We start from the raw sequence: 21669 nt of genomic DNA, 5'->3' as shown, positions 1-21669 counted from the left end.
TTCCTTCCTTCCTTCCTTCCTTCCTTCCTTCCTTCTTTCTTTCTTCTCTTTCTTCATTTTTTCCTTTCTTTCAACAGGATCTCACTCTGTTGCCCAGGCTGGAGTACAGTAGTGTGATCACTGCAGCCTTAACTTCCTAGGCTGAAGCAATCCTCCCCCTTCAGCCTCCCAAATCGCTAGGACCACAGGCATGTGCCACCACACCCAGTGTCTAATTTTTTATTTTTTAATTTTTTGTAGAGACAAGGTCTTACAGCATTACCTATGCTGGTCTTGAACTCCTGGGCTCCAGCAATCCTCCCACCTTGGCTTCCAAAAGTGCCAAGATTACAAGCATGAGCCACTGCTCTTTTTAACAACTAGATATCATGTGAACTATCAGAGTGAGATTACTGCTGGGAGAGCACCAAGCCATTCATGAGGGATTCACCCCAGCCCACCTCCAACATTGGAGGTCACATTTCAACATAAGATTTGGAGGGGACATATATTCAATTCATATCAGCATTCTACAAGTTCAGAAAATAAAATTAGGTCAATAAGAATGGGAGGGAAGAAAAAAATAACCTAAACTGAAAGGAAACTGAAACAAATGGACTTAACTTTAATTATTTTAAATGAATGCCATAATTATATTGAAGCGAATAAAGAAATGACAGAAGAAAGGAAGAGAGAAGGAAGGAAGGAAGGAAGGAAGGAAGGAAGGAGGAAGGGAAGGGAAGGGAAGGGAAGGGAAGGGAAGGGAAGGGGAGGGAAGGGGAGAAAGAAACCAATCCAAGTAGCTTATGAACTTTGGAACACAGTATTTAACCACACACCCCTAGTATTGAATAGCACTGAGTATTTGGGAAAGGGAGGGTGGGAGATGGGATAATTGTAAATAAATCCTGAACTATTTTAAATAGGTTGGTTATAATGGTTTTTAAGCAATTCTGACACAATTTAAATGTATCATGCTATTTAGCAAATGGGTATATATGTTGATGTAATGTTATCAAGGGTTCTTAAAGAAGGGAAATACAAATATGGAATCAGGGAAGTAAAGAAAGATTCCTGTGAAAATGGACTAAAATTGGAGACATTGATGTGAGTTCTTGATTTCTAAAGTAAGTATATGTGTGTATACACATTTATATGTGTGTATGAATATGCCTTTGTGCATATAAAATTGTATATATGTTTACATTAATGTGTATAGACGTTCACATATTTCCTAACCTTGTTGGCTGAAAGCATCAAGAAGCAAAGATACCCTAGTAGCAATAAACACATCTAACACTAAAATCTTGGCCTCTAACGCCAATCCCTATTAAAAAGAACCAGGGATCCTCAGAGACATGGCTGATTCAAGAGTTGGGACACTTAGGTGCAAGACCAGAGCACTTTGTAAGACATTAATAAATTGTTTAAAAGAGATCACAAGGATACAAGACCCAGATTGAAGAGGCTCCCACTGGCCAAACCTGGGACAACTTGAGCCCAAAATAATTTAAGTAATAAATTATAAATAATTGGAGAAAAGGAATTCATAAATTTCTGTCTATGATAAAGAGGTAAATATGTAGGAGTGAAGGGAGGGATTTCACTGGGGAATACAAAGGGCCAAGTGATAAATGTGAACAGAGTACTAGAGTTGGAAAAAATTTCACAACCATCTTGATAAAAATTAATTAGACAAGAATTACCCATTGATGCTAAATATAGGAGAAAACTTGAAGAGGGCAGGATACTTGCATGGTTTTAGAGCTTCTCTCCACAAAATGATCAAAATTAACATAATGTATGGGGGACAGATGGACATTGCATTTCTCCAGATATGATACTCTGAGGAGAGACCACCACCCATGCAACATTTCTGCTGAGAATCCATAAATTCAATCTCATCCCAAGGAAATGGCAAACAAAAACTGAGAAAAATCTAGTCAAAAAGTGGCGGGGCCGGGAGGAGTCTATTCTTCAAAATTGTCGATGTCATAACAAGACAAAGAAGAGCTGGACAAATTGTTCCAGATTAAAGGAGGCTAAAGAGATGTGACACCTAAATTTAATAACCAAATCATGTACTGAAGGGGGGGATGCTACAAAAGATATCATTGGCAAAACTCACAAAATTGAAATGTGAAAGGATTCAATAGAAATAATGCATCAATCGAAATGTATAAAGTTGATAACTGTACTATGGTTATATAAGAGAATATAACTATATATGCATTAGGATATATACAATGAAACATTTAGGGATAAAAAGCCATGATGTATGCAACTTACCTTCAAATGGCTCAGAAAAGTAAAAACCAGATAAATACATAGATTGATTGATAGAGAGACAGATACATAGACAGACAGGTAGATAGATAGAGTTCATAAATGATAAAGCAAATGGGGTGAAATATTAACAAAAGGTGAATGTGGTTAAAGTGTACTATTTTTGGTTTTGCAATATTTTATAAATCTAAAATAATTTTTAAACTATAAAGAACAATTGTCATTTGTTATTTTAAATGTTTATAGCAGGTGTCCTGCCAGTGGTGCATCTATCAAATATGATGCACAAACTGTGGTATCTTAGGAAAGCAGCTCTTGAAAATAATGAGAAATTTTGAATTAAACTTTTTGCGCACTGAGACTTTAGTATTTACTCTTAAAGCCAGAATATCTTTGGGAAGAGAGTGGTGAAGGCTCCTGTAAAGAAGAATCGCATAAAGGGTGCTAGGAATATAGCAAAACCCACATTTTTATTTCACTAAATTGAAACAGAATTCTCTCTCTCTACCACCTCAGATATTAAACAAAATACACAATGAGAAGTTGCATGTTTTAAAGTATTTCTTGAGCAAAATGTAATGATAAAAATGTATGTTCATACTAGAACATTAATCTCATTCTTCATAATTAACTATTGCATTTTTCTTTCATCAGCCTCTGACCTTTAAGGTGTTCCTGTTGTGTGTGTTTTTAATGCCTAACTTTTCTGGAAAATGTGCACAGGTCATAATGAGGCATAATTATATACAGTATACAATTTTCTTTGGCCTTTTTCAAGCGCTCATTTAGCTATCACTTCTTCCTATAGAATTTGTATAAGAAATACTTTTTAAAATGAAAGTCCTTTCTTCATTTTGGCATGAATTATATATTTAATAAGCATTTAATATAGGCAGGAAATTTAGCAAGGTATATATGGATATTAAATGAACACCATTCACTATACTAAGTCCTCCCTTATTTTCGAAGGATACATTCCAAGACTCCCAATGGATGCCTGAAATCTGGGATAATATGAAATCCTATATCTAAACCATGTTTTTCCCTACACATACATACCTATGATAAGGTTTAATTTGCAAATTAGACACAGAGATTAACAACAATAATAAAATAGAACAATTACAACACTATACTGTAATAAAAGTTATTATACAGTGTGGCTGTAACTTTCACAGTTTGTAACAGCAAAACTAGCATGGATTTCTTTTTCTTCCTTCACAATTTCATGATAGAAGATTTGCTCTTACCATAGATTGCAGCAACCTAGACACACTATTTGTTTTCTTTCCTTATTGAGAACTTCCATCTTTTTGTTTAAAGGAAGTACTTTACAGCTTCTCCGTGGCATATCTGAATTGCCAGCATCACTACTCTTGCATTTTAGGTTCAAGGGTTACTTGAACTCAAGCACTGTGATATCAAGACAGTCGCTCTGATAACCAAGATGCTACTGGGTGACTAATGATGGGCAGCACCTATAGTGTGAAGACACTGGACAGAGAGAGGATTCATCTCCAGACAGGACAGGGAGGGACTGCAGGAGATGTCATTAAGCAACTCAGAACTGTATGCAATTTAAAATTTATAAATTGTTTATTTCTGGAATTTCCCATTTAATATTTTGGGACTGCAGATAACCGAAACTGCATGCAAAAAGAGACTGTGGATAAGGGAGGACTACTGTAAATCTTTATTTATCACGATTGCAAATGAGATAATTTCCGTATTATATAGAATGGATAGCAGTAATCATAGAGTATTGTGAAGATTAAATTGAGTATGTAAAGCGCTTAGTACAGTGCTTGGCATATAGCAAGCCCTCAAGCGATCATGATTTATTAGATTGATTTAAAAAATAATATCCAGAGGGTGTTTACTTATTTAGCCTGATTTCCTATAATTTACTCATCTACAACACTAAACAATAATTGGTAATCATATGGTGAAGCTGAACCATCAAGGATTAAATTTTGTTTAAAAATGTTTGAGTTGCCAGTAAGTCACCAATGAGTTAAATACTCACACCCTAAGGTTGGTACGAATTGTCTGTTGTTCAGTCATTCTGAATCAAACAGAATCTCTTTTGTCTTTTTTAAAAAACTCTTTACTCACTAGAACATTATTTCATTCCTTTAGAAAATGCCTCAACCTGTAAATGATTAGTAATTTAACTTACTAAAAAATATTTTAAAATATACTTTGCATGGGAAGACATCATTGGTAAATTAGAAAAGAATATTTGGAACTTAGAACACTGATAGAAGTGTTTAGGAAAAAGGCAAATAGTATATATGTAAAAATAGAATTGTTTCCTGAAAAGTTAAGGAGTTTTCACTTTATAAAACCTTGCCATAAGCATCATTAGTTATTTGAGATCTGCAGGGATAAGAGCACAAATATGAAGAATGATTTGATTTTCACATGATTTTAATGACAAGATAAATTTCACCAACTTGGCTTTCTATATAAAAAGACACTTTAAAATAAATGAAACATATTTGCAAGCAAACACACACACACACAGAGAGAGGGAATTATTTGTTTTAAATTGCTGACTTAGTGTAAGTAACTTGATCAACTAATAGAACCAAACTAATTCTATAAACCTTAGAGTATTTTTTATAAACCAGTGGTTAGGGAATATTGGGATTTAAAAGAGGATCTTATGCATTTTTATGTTCCTAATTCCTTCAATCATTTTAAGTCCTTGAATACACTTCACGGAATAATATTTGTAATGGCCCATTGTTTATAGAGTTAGGTGTCTTTTAAAATGGCAGGTTACGTTTAAGTAAGGACAAAGAAATGTTTTAATAATTTCAGGATTGTTTCTCATTACATCATATTTTTATGCATTTGTGTTAAATTAATAAAATCCATGATCACATATCTTCATGGTCTGGAAAAATTACCAAATCTACATCTGGTGATCCTAGTCAAACTTCCCCATATAAAATGACTAAAGAAGGGAGAAAGAGCAATGGTACAGTCTAAAATGTTGATGAACATGACAGTTTACAAGATATAGACACAAAAGGCTTTGGGTATATCTGGAAAACCTTGATGTTCCATTATCATATGACTCTGTAGTAAACAAGTTACCTCGACCACATCATCAGGACTGGCTATTTTTCCAACATCACTTTGAGGCCAAGTTCTGTTGCATTTTACATTTGCTTTTTGAATTCCTTTTTTTCTGAAGAACACACTGGGAAGCTCAAGTCCTTTGTGCCTGTGGATTATCTGGGGCGGCACATAAACGCACAATGCAGTTGATTCTCTTGTTCTTTGGGAGCCCTCTCCCAGATTTAGGGGCACCTCATTTCAAGCAAGAGAATGCACGCCTCAATAGCAGTGGTTCTTAAATATGATGTCACAAGAGGTTCGTAACCAATAATAGAATACCAAAATTTTGGAATACTTTTTTGAGTATGAATTAGATTGGCTTCGAAGTTACGCTTAGAGTAATGTCACTCCAATCTGCTGCATTAAGATACTCTGCTTGAGTAGGAGAGAAGGGGGCAGAGTATTCCACTGGAAATTATTTACTAATGCTTGGCAAAAGCTTGGAAGTGTCTCACTATTATCTCAATATTTGTGTACCCCCAAAATTGGTATGTTGAAACCTAATCCCCAATGTGATCGTATTAAGAGATGGAGTCTTTGGGAGGTGATTAAGTTGTGAAGTCTTCCTGAATGGGATTAGTGTTTTTATAAAAGGGGCCCAAGGGAGCTCGTTCATTGCCCCTTCCACCAGATGAGGATGCAGTAAGGTGCATCAGTGAAACAAAGAATGAGCCCTCCTCAGACACTGAATCTGCTGGCACCTTGATCTTGAACTTCCAAGTCTCCAGAACTTTCAGCAATAAATTCTGCTGTTTATAAACAACACAGTCCAAGCAGTCTGGGCAGACGAAGACAGTCTTACACATATGAACACATTCCAAGTCCTGCATGTTGCAACGAAAAAGAGACAAAAAAGTTGCTTTATGCAGTCGATGATTTACCTCAAAATGCAAGGACAAATAAGCTCTGCATTTCTGCTTTGGTGAGAACCCATTAATCAAGGGCCAGAATGGTCTTATGGCATTGGCCAAAATGCCTTTGCCCAAGAAACCATACTGTGTGGGCCTGACCCACCCACGTCATTCTATTATTTTACTCTGGAAATGAAAGTATGTGGCAACTCTCAAACTAAAGGGCCATTGTTGTATAGAAGGTATGTGGTTGCTTTTAAAAAGAAGTGGCTAAAAGGTTTCCTTGAATGTTCCCTTCCCAGACATGTGGCATTAGAAGGTGGCAGTGCTATCAAAGGTGAATTTAAGAAAGAAAAGGACTATTCTTTTTGAACATCTTCTTTTTAATTAGAGTGTCCACCTATGGCCACAAACACTTAATTCCTTGGTAAATTCAGCAGTTGGTAAGTGAAGGTATACTGTATACAATATTTTGATCATGGTTTTGCCTTCGAGTTGAAAAATGAATTTGAAAAAAAATGACTGTGAAATGGCCTGAATTTAATTCCTTGGACTGCTTTAGAAAAACATTTAAAGAAAGAATTCCAGTTTATTGGTGCATGGAAGTGAGTTTAAGTTGTGTCAATTTTTCTGATGGTTTTTATTGAACTAATTATTTAGTCTGTAATTGACTAACCCTCTAAATCAATCACAGCCAGGCAGTAATAGTGAAGTAAATTTAAATCCTTAAACAAACTGTGGATGTGAAATAATCTTTAAGTGCACTTTATTTTTTAAGGTAATATGAAACAAGTTAAGAATGCAATAAAATCTAGGCAGTAAAAAGAAAAAAACCCACAACTATTGCAGGCGTTTATGTATTACATTGAATTTGCAAATGGAAATCTATCCTAAGAAAATGTGTCATAATTTAGAATATCATAGACCAGGGATCACACAACTTTCTGTAATAATCCAGATAGTAAATGTTCTAGGTTTTGCAGGCCATATGGCTTTTGTTGCAACTACATAACTTTGTATAGTGTCAAAGCATCCATGGACAATATGGAAACACATGTGCGTGGATGTGTTCTAATAAAACTTTATACATGGACACCAACATTTAAATTTCATAGGATTTTCACATGTCATGAAGTATTCTTTTGTTTTTTTAACTACTTAAAAATGTAAAAATTGTTCGAAGCTAACAGGTCAAACCAGAACAGGCAGTGGGCTGAATTTGGCCCATGTGCCACAGTTTGTTGACCCTTGCCTTAGATGGATGAAGCATGGGCTGAAAGAGTAAGTTGTGAACTTTAAAACATATCAGGAATGTCAGTTATTCAATCAATCTTCATTAAAGAGTGGCTTTGAATGCAAAGTCACCTGTGTATTTACTTGACAAAAAAAGTTTACCCTGAGTTTAATAATGAGAAAACAACTAGACCCATCAAGATTGTCGATCATTCTGCAAAACTGGCCTGGACTCTTCAGAACTGTCAATGTTACAAAAGCCCAAAGGAAAACAGAATAAAAGCACAGGGAAACTCTTCAAGATTTAAAAACCAAAAAAGACTTGGAAACTAAAAGCAGTATGTGATCTTTGTCTGCATCCTGGATTAAAACAAAAACAACTGGAAGAGGACATAATTTGGGTATTTAGAGAAATATGAATATAAACTATCAGATATTATTGTATTAATATTACATTTTTTTTTGAGATAAAATTTCACTCTTCTTGGCCAGGCTGGAGTGCAGTGGTGCAATCTCAGCTCACTGCAACCTCTGCCTCTCGGCTTCAAGCGATTCTCCTGCCTCAGCCTCCCAAGTAGCTGGGATTACAGCTACCATGCCTGGCTAATTTTTGTATTTTTAATAGAGACGGAGTTTCACCATGTTGGCCAGGCTGATCTCCAACTCCTGACCTCAGGTGATCCACATGCCTTGGCCTCCCAAAGTGCTGGGATTACAGGCGTGAGCCACCATGCCCAATCAATGTTACATTTCTAGAGTGGGAAGATGGTATTGTAGACTTGTAGAAGAATGCCCATGTTCTCAGTTAATACATGCTGAAATATTTGCAGATGAAGTATCATACTCTACAATTTAATTTCAAATGATTTAATCATACAAAAAAAGTGTGTGTATACAGAGAGATGAAGTAAGTATGGTGAAATATTAACAATAAATGAACCTGAGTGATGAGTACCAAGTATCTTTGTTCTACTCTCGACTTTTACATAGGTCTGAAGTTTTTCAAAATGAAAACTGAAAAAAGAAAATGTAGAAAAAATATAGCAGTAAATTTAGTTGGTTCAATTTATATTTAAAATATAAGAATTATATGACATTTGAAAAGTTAGTTTTTCTTTAAAATTCTAAAAATTTTCAACTTCTTTTAGAAGCTAAAGCAAATTGACTTATAAGAAAAACCTGGATCATTTCATTGTTTGATATTTTCATCTAGTTTGTTCCTAGGAATTATAGAATGGGTAAAACCTAGTCCGGATGAACCAAACACAACAAAATCATCAAACTCAGGTTTCCGGAAGCCCTAAATTTAGATTGCTCTGTTGTTGTATAAAATGCATATTTATTTAGTGACCAGAAATCTAAAAAATATTTTTCCTTCTGTAATTAAAACCACTTTACTTTTTCTGGTAGTCAGATCTAGATGATTTTATATACTGTTTTGCTCACTAGATTTTCTTAAATGTAGAGAAACTTCATCAGAAACAAAGTAAATGAGGTCATCATTTAATTTAGAGAAAAGTCATAATCACTCTATTCAAGGACGCAAAAGGCACTTTCAGAAGAAAAACTGTAAACCTTTGGAGACAGATATCATGTGTTAGTTGCCTTTATATACCTAATGCCAAACATAGTGCCTCACATAGGTAGCCATTTAATAAATGTTCACTGAATGGTTGAATAAATGAATAAACGGAGGGAGTGCCCTACTTTATAAGGAAACAGGTTTGGTTTGTATTTGATATAAGGAAAAGATTCAAGATAACTTAGGCACTGGACTGGGCCACTGAAGGAAGTCATGGATTCTTATTTATTTATTGGTTGAAATTTACAATAATAGAATAAACATATCTTAAATATATTTCTAGAGAAAACTTAGCACTTAAATATTCAGATTCTTTTCTACATGTATGATGATGAAGACAGTTCCTTAATTTCAAGAATTCTGTCTGTTAACATTCAGTCAGGTTGGAATGGATCTGAAAACCATGACATATGAAGTGCAGTTGAGGGAATAGTGGTTGGGAGATGATGAGTAGCTGGCCTCGATTATCTCCAAGGTTGCCATGAGAAAGAGGGAGAAAAGATACTCTGGGCTGCTCCATAAGACAGAACTAGGACCAGTGAGCAAAATTAAATGTAGGGTAGTGGGGTACTAGGCAGATTTTAGCAACCTAAGAAAGAACTTTCTCACAAAGAGATATGCCCAACAGTGGAACAGTTTGCTTTAACAGACAATGAACCACTATCGCTGGAAGTGTGTAGGCAGAGTTGGTGTGATCATTTTCTAAGGGTAATTGGGGAGGTAGTGCCTACATGGGGTGGGAGATTGAGGCTATTTTTCCTCTTCCAACCTGAAAAGGCATTGTTCAACAAACCTGAAAGTTATTCTACAAATTTAGTGTTAATACTAAGCAGATAATTAACAAATACTTTCAATACTGCACAGTCTTCCATGAGCATGTAACAAGTAACATCACTGTCAGTTTGTTCTTTGAATATTTTACCAGTAGATGTAGACTTGACATTAGTTACTACCCAAAGAAAATTTACGTTGTCTCAGTATGTAAAATAATACCACATCCCAACAGAGGTCTAGAATGCCCCTAGGAATTTCAAAGACTCTAGGATTTGTTCTTTCTCTACATCCTGGGCCACTATACTTGTGTACTCTGTTATGGCAAACTTAGCTTATATTCTCCAGCTGCCCCCTAACTAGACAATTATCTCTAATGTCTTTCCCCTAAATCTTCTTGAACACTGCAACTAGATGTCTGGCTAAAACCCCTTTAGAACAAATTACTACCTATTAAAAAGCCTAAAATAATGTATCCATTTAGAAATATGTATGAAAAAGATTAGAAGGGGCATAAAAATACAAATAGTTATTAGAGTGGTAGAATTACAGATAAGCATCGTTTAAATATTCTTGGTGTGGCACTAATGATAAATAAAATCAAGTGCAAAACAGCCTCTACAAAGTGTCCTTATTACCTAGCATTTTACATACAAAAGCTCCAAGTTACCGTTTTAAAAGACCTTTCATTAAGTCCTCCTAAGTTAATTTTTCTCCTATTACCCCTGCAATAAAGTTTCATGCATATTCCACTAACTTTCCACTCTCTCCAAGCCCTTTTTTTTTCCTCCTTGTCCCCACTGCTGCTTCTCTCATTGCGCCTCTATCACTACATTTGCTCTCTTCCTCAGCTCTGCAACAAATACTTCATGTCATTTGTATGTTCACTTGTCCCTAATGTAGGAGAGCCTTCTGCGGGCAGGGCTTTGTCTGTTTGTTCCACATTGCATCTTCTGGATCTAGAATAGTGCGTTGCAGACAAAAAGGGTTTCTGAACTATCTGTTAAATAAATGATTGTCATTCCTGTGACTACGTGAACCCACAACATCCTTTACGTTTTTGAAATTTGATACATATTATCTATTGTGATTCTATATTGCACTGTACCCTTTTCTAGTTGTGTCCATGTTTTAGTGTCAAAATAAAGGGACAGATGTCACTATGTCACCTAATTTAATCCTTTAATTCAGTAAATTTTTATTGAATACCTACTGTGTCAGGCACTTAAGTAGGTGTTATGATATAAATTTAAAACTGCATTTAACAGGAGTCAGTAAAGGCCAGATGGACTATATCTTTGTCAATGTCTTTTACACATATAAATATACCTGAAATCTATAAATAATAGTCAAATTTTCTATACTTTTCTACCAGTTTTCTATCAAACTCATTCAAAATAAATATTTAAAATAAATTAAGACATACGAGGTATCCTGAAATCCAACACCAAATCATTAATGATAAGTAGAAATAAAAAATCTAGTATAAATTTTTATTGGTTTAGGGGAACTGACATGTAATCATTTGCTGTTCCAAGATCCTTATAGTGACCAGAAAGATTTTGAAAACTGAAGGCTTTATGTCTAGTCTCTAGTTTAGGTAATGTTAAGCCTCTTAAGCAATATGAATATGTTTGGAAGCTGCTACATGCTATGCTTTTTCAGAACCAGATGCAACAATTTGGTAAAGAACATAGTAGAAGAGATCACTAATTTTCCTTTTCCCCCAATAATCTGTGTTTATTATGCCAATTTTAATTACCATGCAATCTAATGGATTTAAGGCTTATATTTTCCACATCACTAGACATCACAAACATGAAAGCATTTTATACTGTCATTATACATCAATGTTTGCACTTGGTTATACATATATACAGAAATTATTCACACATCTTAACCTTGCTATTTCCTCCTTTCAAACCAACATAATTTTACCGTGAAAGCAGCTTTTTAATAAATGGTATAAGAAATACAGCAAGGCACACTTTTTTAAAAAACTTTTTTCTCATTACCACCTCAAGAAGCATAAAAAATGAAAATGTTGTACATAATTCAATAGTAGAATGTCACCAGTTTATAATATACAACATCATATGGTTGTTTCTTGAAATGCTGCATAGATTATTTTTTAAATGAAATAAATAAAATGGCGCTTTTAATAGTTGCTTAATTTTGAAAGAAGGACCAGTGTTTCTTCTCTATGCTGCAATCAATTCAAATGTTAGCTTTTTAGGTAAAACTCTTTCAATAAACACAGTCATCATACCATTTTAAAAAATCCAGATTGAAACATGAAATTGGTCAAGTACTGGTGGGGGGTCATTCTAGACAGGAGAATTTAATGGACCACCAGTTGGTGAACTGCAGAACTTTAAAGAGCAGAAGGGAGGGGAGGAGGCAAACAGAAAAGTCTAGCTGGAGAGAGAGGGTTGGTAGAGGTAGCTTGGGACAGGAATCCATGGGAGAACAAGCAGCTTTGCTGAACTTCAAAGACGATCACCTAAAGAGAACCAGCGCACACATTCAGATCACAAGGCTCGTGTGGAGAAAACACATTTGGAAGGAAGATTCATCTTGGGAGAAGTCAATGTAATAAACGGCAGTGACAAACGTGATGGAACCAGAGACCAGCCCAGGGCGGGAGGATGAGGCCACCCCTGAGTTGCAGCCAGGCGTATCTACAAGAAACAAAAAAGTGACAAGAAAAGGTTTCAGAAATGTATTTTTCATCAGCAAAACCAAACCCTTTGAGGAACCATTGAAGGCTGCAATTGTAGTACTACTTGCTAATGTTCTGAAATAAAAAGATACATAAAATATAAATAATTTTAATAGCCCAAGCTTCACATTACTGACAAAAAAAGTCTCAGTGTAGATGTGAAAAATACATTGATTTTTTAAAAAAGATATGGTTTCAAAGAAAACAAGAAAAATCATCAAGTTTGACCTTTTCTGTGGATCTCATCCACTCTTTTGCCTGTGAACTCAGTTTGGAACATCAAAATAGCTTCAAACCAATATGAAAATGTGAGGCCGCTGATGCCAAGTGATGCGGCAAAGTATTTACAATGTACAATGATTCCACAGACTGGGAACTGATAGGCTCTCAGGCTTAACCCTTCCTGCAGTGATTTTATGTATGATATCGAACAATTCCACTATTGTATAGTGGTGAAAGATTCATAACATTGTGATTATCCGAAGTGTTTCAGCCTAAAAAAAGATATAACTGGGGCTTCTAGCTCAAATAGTCATGCATTTCATTTAAGGTACATACAGCATTGTGGAAACGAGATGGATTCAATTATATTTGTACATCTCATGGCTATGATATAAATTTGTTCCAAACTCGATCCGTTCTGCCTATTTCTAAATGGCTAAAAGCAACTGGTCAAATGTGAGGAACACCTAAATATCAAGTTTAGGCAATGCAGGATGCAATTATTGTAAGTCCCCTGACCAGCTCTCAAAGAAAGCAGGCTTTTGCTTGTATGGGCTTAAACTGAGTTCTGACGTCTCATATCAGGTTGTTTTACTGTCCCTCAAGAACGAAATATTGTCTTTGTCTTGCTCTCTGTTTTTCTACAATCTTTCAACTTGTGTTAAGAGCCAGAAAAACCTTAACAGAAAGTCATTTGACTGGAGCCATGGGGAGTTGGGGAAAGACGAAAAATTAGATAAAGAACAGGGGTAGACAGAAACAGATGGGATGAAATTTGGTATAGTAAAATAATGCAGTAACATAAGAAAGCCTGGTGCATTGTTCAAATGCTGAGGACATGACTCATTTGAAATCTGGCCACAGAGTAGGGAATCCTTAGGTGAGGCAAATCGGGTCTTACTAAATGCTGGCATTTAAATTCTCTCTGGATAATCAATTCTTTCAACTTGGCCCACTTGGAAATGGGCAGGCCAAATTGGCTGAGGCACAGATCTGGGGTTTGTGTGTGTGTGTGTGTGTGTGTGTGTGTGTGTGTGTGATAGGTGACAGGTGATGCACAATAACATCTTTGTTATTTAGCATAGCAGGGCTAGTTATTCAGAAGTGCCAGATAATTTAAAGACACTTCACATCCAGCAAAACCTTGGTTTATTAAAGTTATTTTAAAGATAAGTTTGATAAGATTATACCTGTATTGTCTAGTGAAAAATTCACACACAATCACCAAAGGTAGTTTCTTAAACCTGGTTGACCAGCTTTGGAAAATATTAAGCACTTAATGTCAATCCAATGAACAGAATGGGAATTGTGCTGTGTACATGAGAAACAAATGTTCTTACAGATTTCTCAGTTTGTAAAATCTGAGCAGCAGCATTTAAAACTTTTTATGTGTGTACTTGAGCATGTACAAATACAAGTAATTGCCTAAAATCTAAAATCTACTGACCACCAACTACCACATTTACAGACCAATAAAGTAGGAAAGGCAATAAAGCTAAAAAGTTCTAAAGGAAATATCTGCACTGTAAGTAAATACACCTCCTCACCCCATCCCCCAAAACACCACACTCTTACACATACACATAGTAAAACAAAACTACAAGTCACTAGAGCAGACCAAAAGGAAAAGAAAAGGCACACACTGGCCGCATATGATGAGTTAAATTTTTATACCATGGGATTTATCCAGCCTGAAGTTTAGGGTTAAACCATTCATCCAAGATCAGAGGCTTATGATGAGGATTATGAAGAAATAACTGTCAGAATACAGCAAAAAGATTAGTGAAAAGTACATCTCTTAGGCAGGTCCTAGGAGGCACTACAGACATACATTATGTGCTTCCTCCAAATTAGGCAGAAAGATCTGGATCTTTCCAGTTACCTTTTCTTTGATGTGATCTGCTGTAACTGACCTCTCTATTTTTATAGAAACATGACACATAAATGAAAATAGTGAAAAGCACAGCAGTATGCCTGGAAATCAGTGCAAATGCATACTGCTAGATCATGTTAAAACTTCTCAAGCAGTTTCAGTGGGTTTTTAATTGGAATACAGTAAATAAAAAACCTTTGAAAATCTGAAAAACATTTTTTGTTACTGATGCAAACTCTATCTGCTATTCTAAGTTATATCTCTTCTGGATGGCATTATAATCATTTCATCATCTGAAAACTTAGTTCTGGAAAAAAAAAAACAGCAAATGGAATTTGGTGAATTTTACTGTCCTGATAAAAAGAGCATCACAATGGATGGTTTTCAAATGACTTTAAAAAGCACAGCTTTTTCTTTTTCTTTTTCTGAACTTGTAGAAAAAACAATGACAACAATTAGACTCTTGTAGACATGAAACCTCATATTTATCAAACAATTTTACTATGTATTCTTGACATTAAATACTGAAGGCATGTCAACATTTTGAGATTAAATAACTTGTCCTGGTTGATAGTATTTTAACAATATGTGACTATTTATACTCAGTTATCCAATGCTAATGTCTGGTAAAAAATTCAGGCATCCGGATGTTTTGTCCACATGATACTGAAAAAAAAAAAAAAATCCTGAATAGGACCAGTAAATATGGGTATTTAAATAGCTCTAGGCCTATAACAAGTCACTTGGGGGCGATGTGAGTTCTGCAGAAGTAAAATCTGGCTGTTTCTCCCTTTGCCCGAGATAAGGCCAGGCATCAACGGGGCTTAACAAAAAATATTGCTGACTGGCAGGCGGGCTGGCTGCTAGTTTTACACTGTCCCTGCTTGTAAAATGTGAGGGTTACAGAGATCCATCAGCACATTCACTTCCTCCAAGTCTAAAGATGGAGCTGCTCATCATTTACATTTCATTTCAATTCTATGTAAGAGAGAGAAGAAATTCCCAGAGGATCAAAAAAGGGAGAGTGCATCGCAAAGGCTTCTCCGGTGCCAGAGCTTCTGGAGCTCCAGATCTCAGCATGACTGGTGACTTGAGGGTCACAGTCACATGATGTCATGCTCAGAGTGGTGTTGCTTTCAAGCCTTTATCCCCTTTCAGAAAACAAAATCAGCCAGGCTCTACCAGCCCTTCTGCGGAGGTTGGCAGAGCCAGCAGTACAATCGGTTCTAATAGAACTTGTTTTGAAGAAGCTTATGGAATTGCAGTTACTCTCCCTTAATGGTCAGTTTTACTGCATACTGATGGAGAATGTGATTATAGGGTGGACATGTTTCACAGAAAATACATTTCTCTCTCTCCTACTTTTGTTCTCACTTGCAGCCAATTGTAAATAGAGTCTGAAACACAGAAAATTAGTTGAGCTATATTAGCAAGTGGGAGGCCTTTCTTCAATTTTGCATACTGAGTTTATTTTTAGGGTATATATGGTATAGATGCCCCCCTTAGTCCCCATTTCTAGCAGCTCTACACAGAATCACACATTTTAATAAGCTTAGGGCACAGGTGTTGCAGGAAAAAAATAATGATGTTTGCCATTCATCTTTCAAATTAAATAATGTGTTTTTAAATAGTAACTTTTTTCATAATACATTATGGGAACAACATTTATCTGTCACATTTTAAAAGATGTATTTGTAATAAATGTAAATTACTTTTAGAAAATCAGTAATTAGGCTCATCAAAAAATAAACAATCTGCCACAAAAAAGATAATCTTTAGCATAGTTAAGTATAATAACTGTTATTTGAATAAGTTAACAAATTAGGGTAGATTGCTTCTGTAATTCATTTCCTATAGCACGAGTTTAGGTGACGGCATTAAGCTTCTGGAGTGGGGGGTGGAGGTGGCATTAGGTACCTCATACTTGGGTGAAATATGACTCTCACATTTGAAAGCTCAAATTTTCTTCTTTAAACTTGATTGAGAAAGCATATTCATCACTGGGGCTTAGAAATGGGAAATAACAGAATCTTTGTGTCACTTTTAGAGACACCTCATCATCCTGGAATTATCGATCAATAGCTGTCTTATTAAATACGAAGAGCGGAATGACTTTCTTAAAAAATTTGATGGAAATCAGCCTGTCACCTTCAGGCAAAATTCAAAAATTCTGTTTTTATGAAAACGCCATTAACTTGTCATGTATTCTTTCTGCATTTGCTTTCTGCGCCTGTTCTCAATCTATGTGTGGATAAATAAGAGCCTCTTCTTTAAAACCAACTTTCCCCTCCTGTTTGAATCCTTAGACATGGCCATGATTAGGAGTTGTGACAGCACAGTCTTCCACTGGGGAAGCAAATGTGATGATAGTTACATTAGACAGAAGCATAAAAGCAAGGGCCAAATCAGGAGATGCAGCCTTTAGCCTAATCATTGTTCATCTCCAAGCACTGAAGAGAAGGGACAGCTCTCTGTGCAAGAAGCTGAAGTGGAGGGTATTGTTACTGTGCGTGAATTTTGATCATGGAGTATAATTGCGATTTGGATAACCTTTTCATTCTCCCTCAGTGGAAGAATTTGAGGCCTTAAATTGTTCAACTACTTCCTCAAATTTTGTATTCTTGCCAGAATGATGTAATAAAGATAATGTCACTAAGAATGTCAATTTTCCCTGTTTTTGTTTTGTTTTGTTTTGTTTTTTCTTTTGCTTCACAGTTACTTTCATTGTTGGGAGCATTTCTTCTATCCAAATGTCTTATTTAGATAACTGTCTGCCATAATTGGTCATTCTGACTAGCCTTTTCTCTTACCATGGTTTTGCTGACCTGAACTCAATATTTTAAATACATATATGGCACGAGGACTATACGTACCTTTCAGTGAGATGATTTTCATGCTTGGGGCGGGGGTACATTCTACCTATGCATATTTCTATGTCGTTCTTCATGAAGGTTTAGAAGATTTTCTTCACAGGTTAAAGTTTTGGGGCTGGGATGCAATGCAGCCTTGTCTGTTGGCTGATTTGCCTTCAAGGAGAGGTCTTGAACTTTAGATTTGGCTGAAGCAGCGTTTTGTTCTTCTGGCATTCCAGATTCACCTGTTTTTTCTGAACTTTCCTTTTCACTGTCAAGCTTTGAAGGAGTAAACTCTAAGTTTTCTGCACAGCCATTGGAAGTTTGGGGCAAACCATTCACTTCCTTTCCAGCCTCAGCTCTTTCCTGAGAGGAAGGACTTGAAAGAGCCACTGTATCTGCATCATCAGCTAAAAGAGAACTATCACCAAACTCAGAAGAACATGCTATTACTTGTAGTGGCATTGCAGCTTCGCTGGGAACTGCAGATTCATTTGGAGGAGCACTAGAGAAACAAGGCTCATCTCCATCAGGGTCACCCTCAACACAGGCCTCAAAGAAGCATTCAATGTCTTCCTTGTCATCTAAGCCCGAGTCGGTAGTGTCTAGCGGCAATGGAGTGCTGCTTTTCTCTTCTATGTAATTGGTGACCTCCCCACAATCACTGTCATGAGATGACAGAGATAAGTATGAATAAAAGTCCCCTTTTCTCAGCTGGATGGGCCGGTGAGAATGCTCCAACACTTTCTCCTTGATTTGAGTTAATGAAGTAGGAGCAGCCACTTCGTTTTCAGGTTGAGATTTACTTTTTAGGGCTGTTGAAGCCATGTCAATGATTTCCTTAACAAAGTTGTGTACGGAACAATCTTCGGCATCTTTTTGATGGAAAACATCTGGCTCACAGTTGCAACAGGAAATGTCGCTGATAGAAGCATTTTCCTCTGTTCCGTTTTGTTCAAGTGCTAGGCAACAACCAGCAGATTTTCCAGCCATACTCGGTGCATCATCAGATGATTTTGGTGCATCAGAGTCTTGTCTGTTGTTAACCCTGGTTTCTAAAGCCAGTTCTGAGAATGACTTCTCAGTGGGGGTAGACGCAGTGCTTTGATTTTCAAAATGGTGGTGACTTGGACATTTCTTCGGAAGATGTCTAACATCTTGGGAAACAAATTTCTTGCCAGCAGTATTTGAATCACCTAAACTATCCATAAGTGCTTTACACTTAAAATGCTCACTCTCTGAAATCTCCTTCCCATTTGAAGCAAGATTTTCTGACACCTTTGAAGTCCCATTCAGTTTGTCCTTTTGCCTTTCTGGAATACCTTCAATATTGCCGTTTTCCATGTCAGCCACATATGGATCTTTGTTAACTTTGAAAATAGTTTTCTTATTTTCACCCTTTGTCCCTAACTCATGGGTATGAGATGAATTCTTACCGTTTCCATTATTTTCAGAGACATGTTTTACAGAGCCATTTAGAAGGGCCTCAATATTCAGAGTATCAGAGGGATTGGTCATCTCACTGCTACTCACATCTTTACTGTCCTTCATCTCATCACTGACATTGCACCTTTTCTTCTCTCTTGTCAAAGACAATTTTGGCCTAATCCATGTCTGTAATTCATTCTTTATATAGTCTAGCCCTGACATCAAGTTGCAGTCTTCATAAATTTCATCATCTGTTGCAATACTGGAGTCGTCATCCTCATCTTTGATGCACAGCTCTTCTTCAGTCAAGGTAAGGGTAGAGCTGGAGAGCAGGTCACTGTCATCTTCATCATCAGTGCAAGCAGAGGTGCAAGAGACATTAACAATCATGCTGACATTGACATCGCTTTCATCAGCCACTGAACGAGTCAGACGCTTCCTGAATGATGCATTCGATTCCGGGATCTTGTTTTTGTGTAACACAATATCTTCTGAGCAAAGAGAGAGCTCGTCACTGCTGCTAAGTTCTGTTAGAGATGCCGCTGAGTCTTCATTGATAGAAGATGCTATGTCCAATGACATTTGGCCAGTAAAAGACATCTTTTGGGAAGTGCTTTGAAGAGTGATATCAGAAACACTTCGCTTTATCTTTTGCTCTGAGGGGCTCTGGATATTCTCCAAACGATTCAGGAGATCTAATGTTCTTTTACTTAGTTCACCAACTGAGCCACTGCTCACGCTTATATCCCCAGAGCTGTGACAGCTAAAAAGATCTTCATTGCTTTTATAGGATGTCAACCAACTTTCTAAAGAAGTACTTCGCTGGAGGCTGTCACTGCCATTTTTAAAGATGCCCAATCCAAATAAATCACCCCCTGGAGAAAGGGACTCAATAGATGAACTATGAGATAAAAGGGAGAGCTGTTTGGCATTCTGCATGCCAGTGAATGTCTTTTCTATATTGCCACTTTTATATGAAATGCGATCCATTTCATGAGATGCACTTGCCAAAATCCTTTCATGGGGAGGTACATCTGGTTGTAACTCTGTAGTCTGATGTTTAGATTTGCATGATTTTTTATCAAAATAAAAACCACGAAGCAGGGGATCCTCCACATGTGCTTTTTCGCTTTGTGACTGTTTCATTATCATTGGTAATTTGAGTTTTGAGCCTTGGAGGTATGAGTAATCATAAAATGTAAACACATCATGTTTTCCTTGTAATTCTTCTCCCAAACAATCAGGGGTATGTTTGGTAACACTGTTTAAATCTCCAACTTTTCCATTTACACAACCCACTGGTGAAATGGACAACTGAGAGCTATTTGGAAGCTTAATGCATTCCCCCTCATCTTTAAATTTTTGCTTTAACACATTAACTGCGTCTCCCATTTGTGGGTCCAGATGTTCAGTTTCAAGGTTACTTGGGGACCCATCCACTGCATTGAGCAAGCACATTTCAGAGTTGGTAGTGGTTTCTGTGTCTCCTTCACTGACAATTCCACTCTCACTGCCTGAATTCTGGCTCATGTCTCCTCCGTGACATGCGCAGGGCTTTACCAAATTGGAACCGCCTAGAAGATCTGGCAAAGATTTGGTAGATGAAAATGAAGAGTCTTTACTGAGACTCTTAGTTAAAACATTAGGCTGTGTCATGCCAGTGACCTTTGGATTGTTTTTCAGAAATGGCATGTGGTTGTCTTCATAGAGTTCAACATTGTGTAGGCTGTACACTTGGTAAATGTGTGGACTGGAAGGGGCAGTAATATTTGAGGCATACTGAGATCCCCCATGGTTATCAGCCTCCTCATCATAACCAGGGTCCTCATTACTTGTCTCTCCAAGCTTCAAGGAAGGGATGACAGGTTGGGGTTCTTGATCAAGGTCATTTGATTCCTCATTCAGACTAATTAACTTGTTACTTATGTCCATTTCATCCCATTCCAGGGCATCCTCACTCATCCCGTTTAGGTCCATCAAGCCAGGATCAATCACATTCAAAGTCTCCTGTGTGAGAGAAAGAAAAAAAGAAAGGAAAAGAATTAGGGAACACAAGCATGCAGATTTTATCCACTGAAAATCTCTTGGAAGACTCAGGAAAGAAAACTGCCCCAAGCATGGACTTGAAAGATAGCCTAATTATCAACTCTAATCCTCTCTGAAATAACACCCAAAATTTACTGAAATAGGCTTTTTGATCAATAGTAATTTGTTACTGAAGGCAACAACATAGACTAAAATGTATGATTATTATTGTCAAATTGTAATTTATGGAATTAGCCATTTCTCCTATTGATTTATCTACATTTTAAATCTTGGATAGAGTGAAAACTATCAGGTGAATGAAGGTAAAAAGAGTACAGCCTATGACATCTCCTAAGGTACATTCACACTGATCCTATTTTAGTTCTGGAGTCCACAGTAGAATACTATCCGCAGCCACACATGGCAAACTCCTTCTTGCCTCTATTCATGGGTTCTCCATTTTAAGCAGTTTTTGCCTGGGGACTTAGAGTTGTAGCTACCATGTATAGCATTTCATGGGCCAGAGGCACATGACTGTGTACCCCTTCCTCTGTGCTCCTGTTCAGGGATCTGTCTTTTCAGATTGTGGCGCTGCTCCCAAGCAGACATAAGATTAGCAACACTTGACTGTTTCCCTTACCTGTATCTTCCTAGACCCTGAATGCTCCAGGGCAATTTTTTAGTCAAAGTGCTCTCATCTCCTTTCTTTTCCAGTC

The 21669-nt window shown here is 36.7% G+C and overlaps 1 protein-coding gene across 1 annotated transcript in view; it reads right to left on the bottom strand.

Annotated features, from left to right (window-relative positions):
* Positions 1-11310: 11310 nt before the first annotated feature.
* The window catches only part of AKAP6 (A kinase (PRKA) anchor protein 6), a 524753-nt gene continuing 514394 nt past the window's right edge, over positions 11311-21669 (bottom strand). The window contains exons 14-15 of the mRNA XM_011941871.1: positions 17522-20935; positions 11311-12512 (exon numbers count right to left, since the gene is read on the bottom strand). Coding sequence (XP_011797261.1) covers positions 17564-20935 — 3372 coding nt within the window. The 3' untranslated portion in view covers positions 11311-12512; positions 17522-17563. The remainder of the gene's footprint in view (positions 12513-17521; positions 20936-21669) is intronic.

This window comes from Colobus angolensis, unplaced genomic scaffold (assembly GCF_000951035.1).
Source record: "Colobus angolensis palliatus isolate OR3802 unplaced genomic scaffold, Cang.pa_1.0 Scaffold202, whole genome shotgun sequence".
Lineage (NCBI taxonomy): Eukaryota > Metazoa > Chordata > Mammalia > Primates > Cercopithecidae > Colobus > Colobus angolensis.
This window is presented reverse-complemented; position numbering and strand designations above follow the sequence as displayed.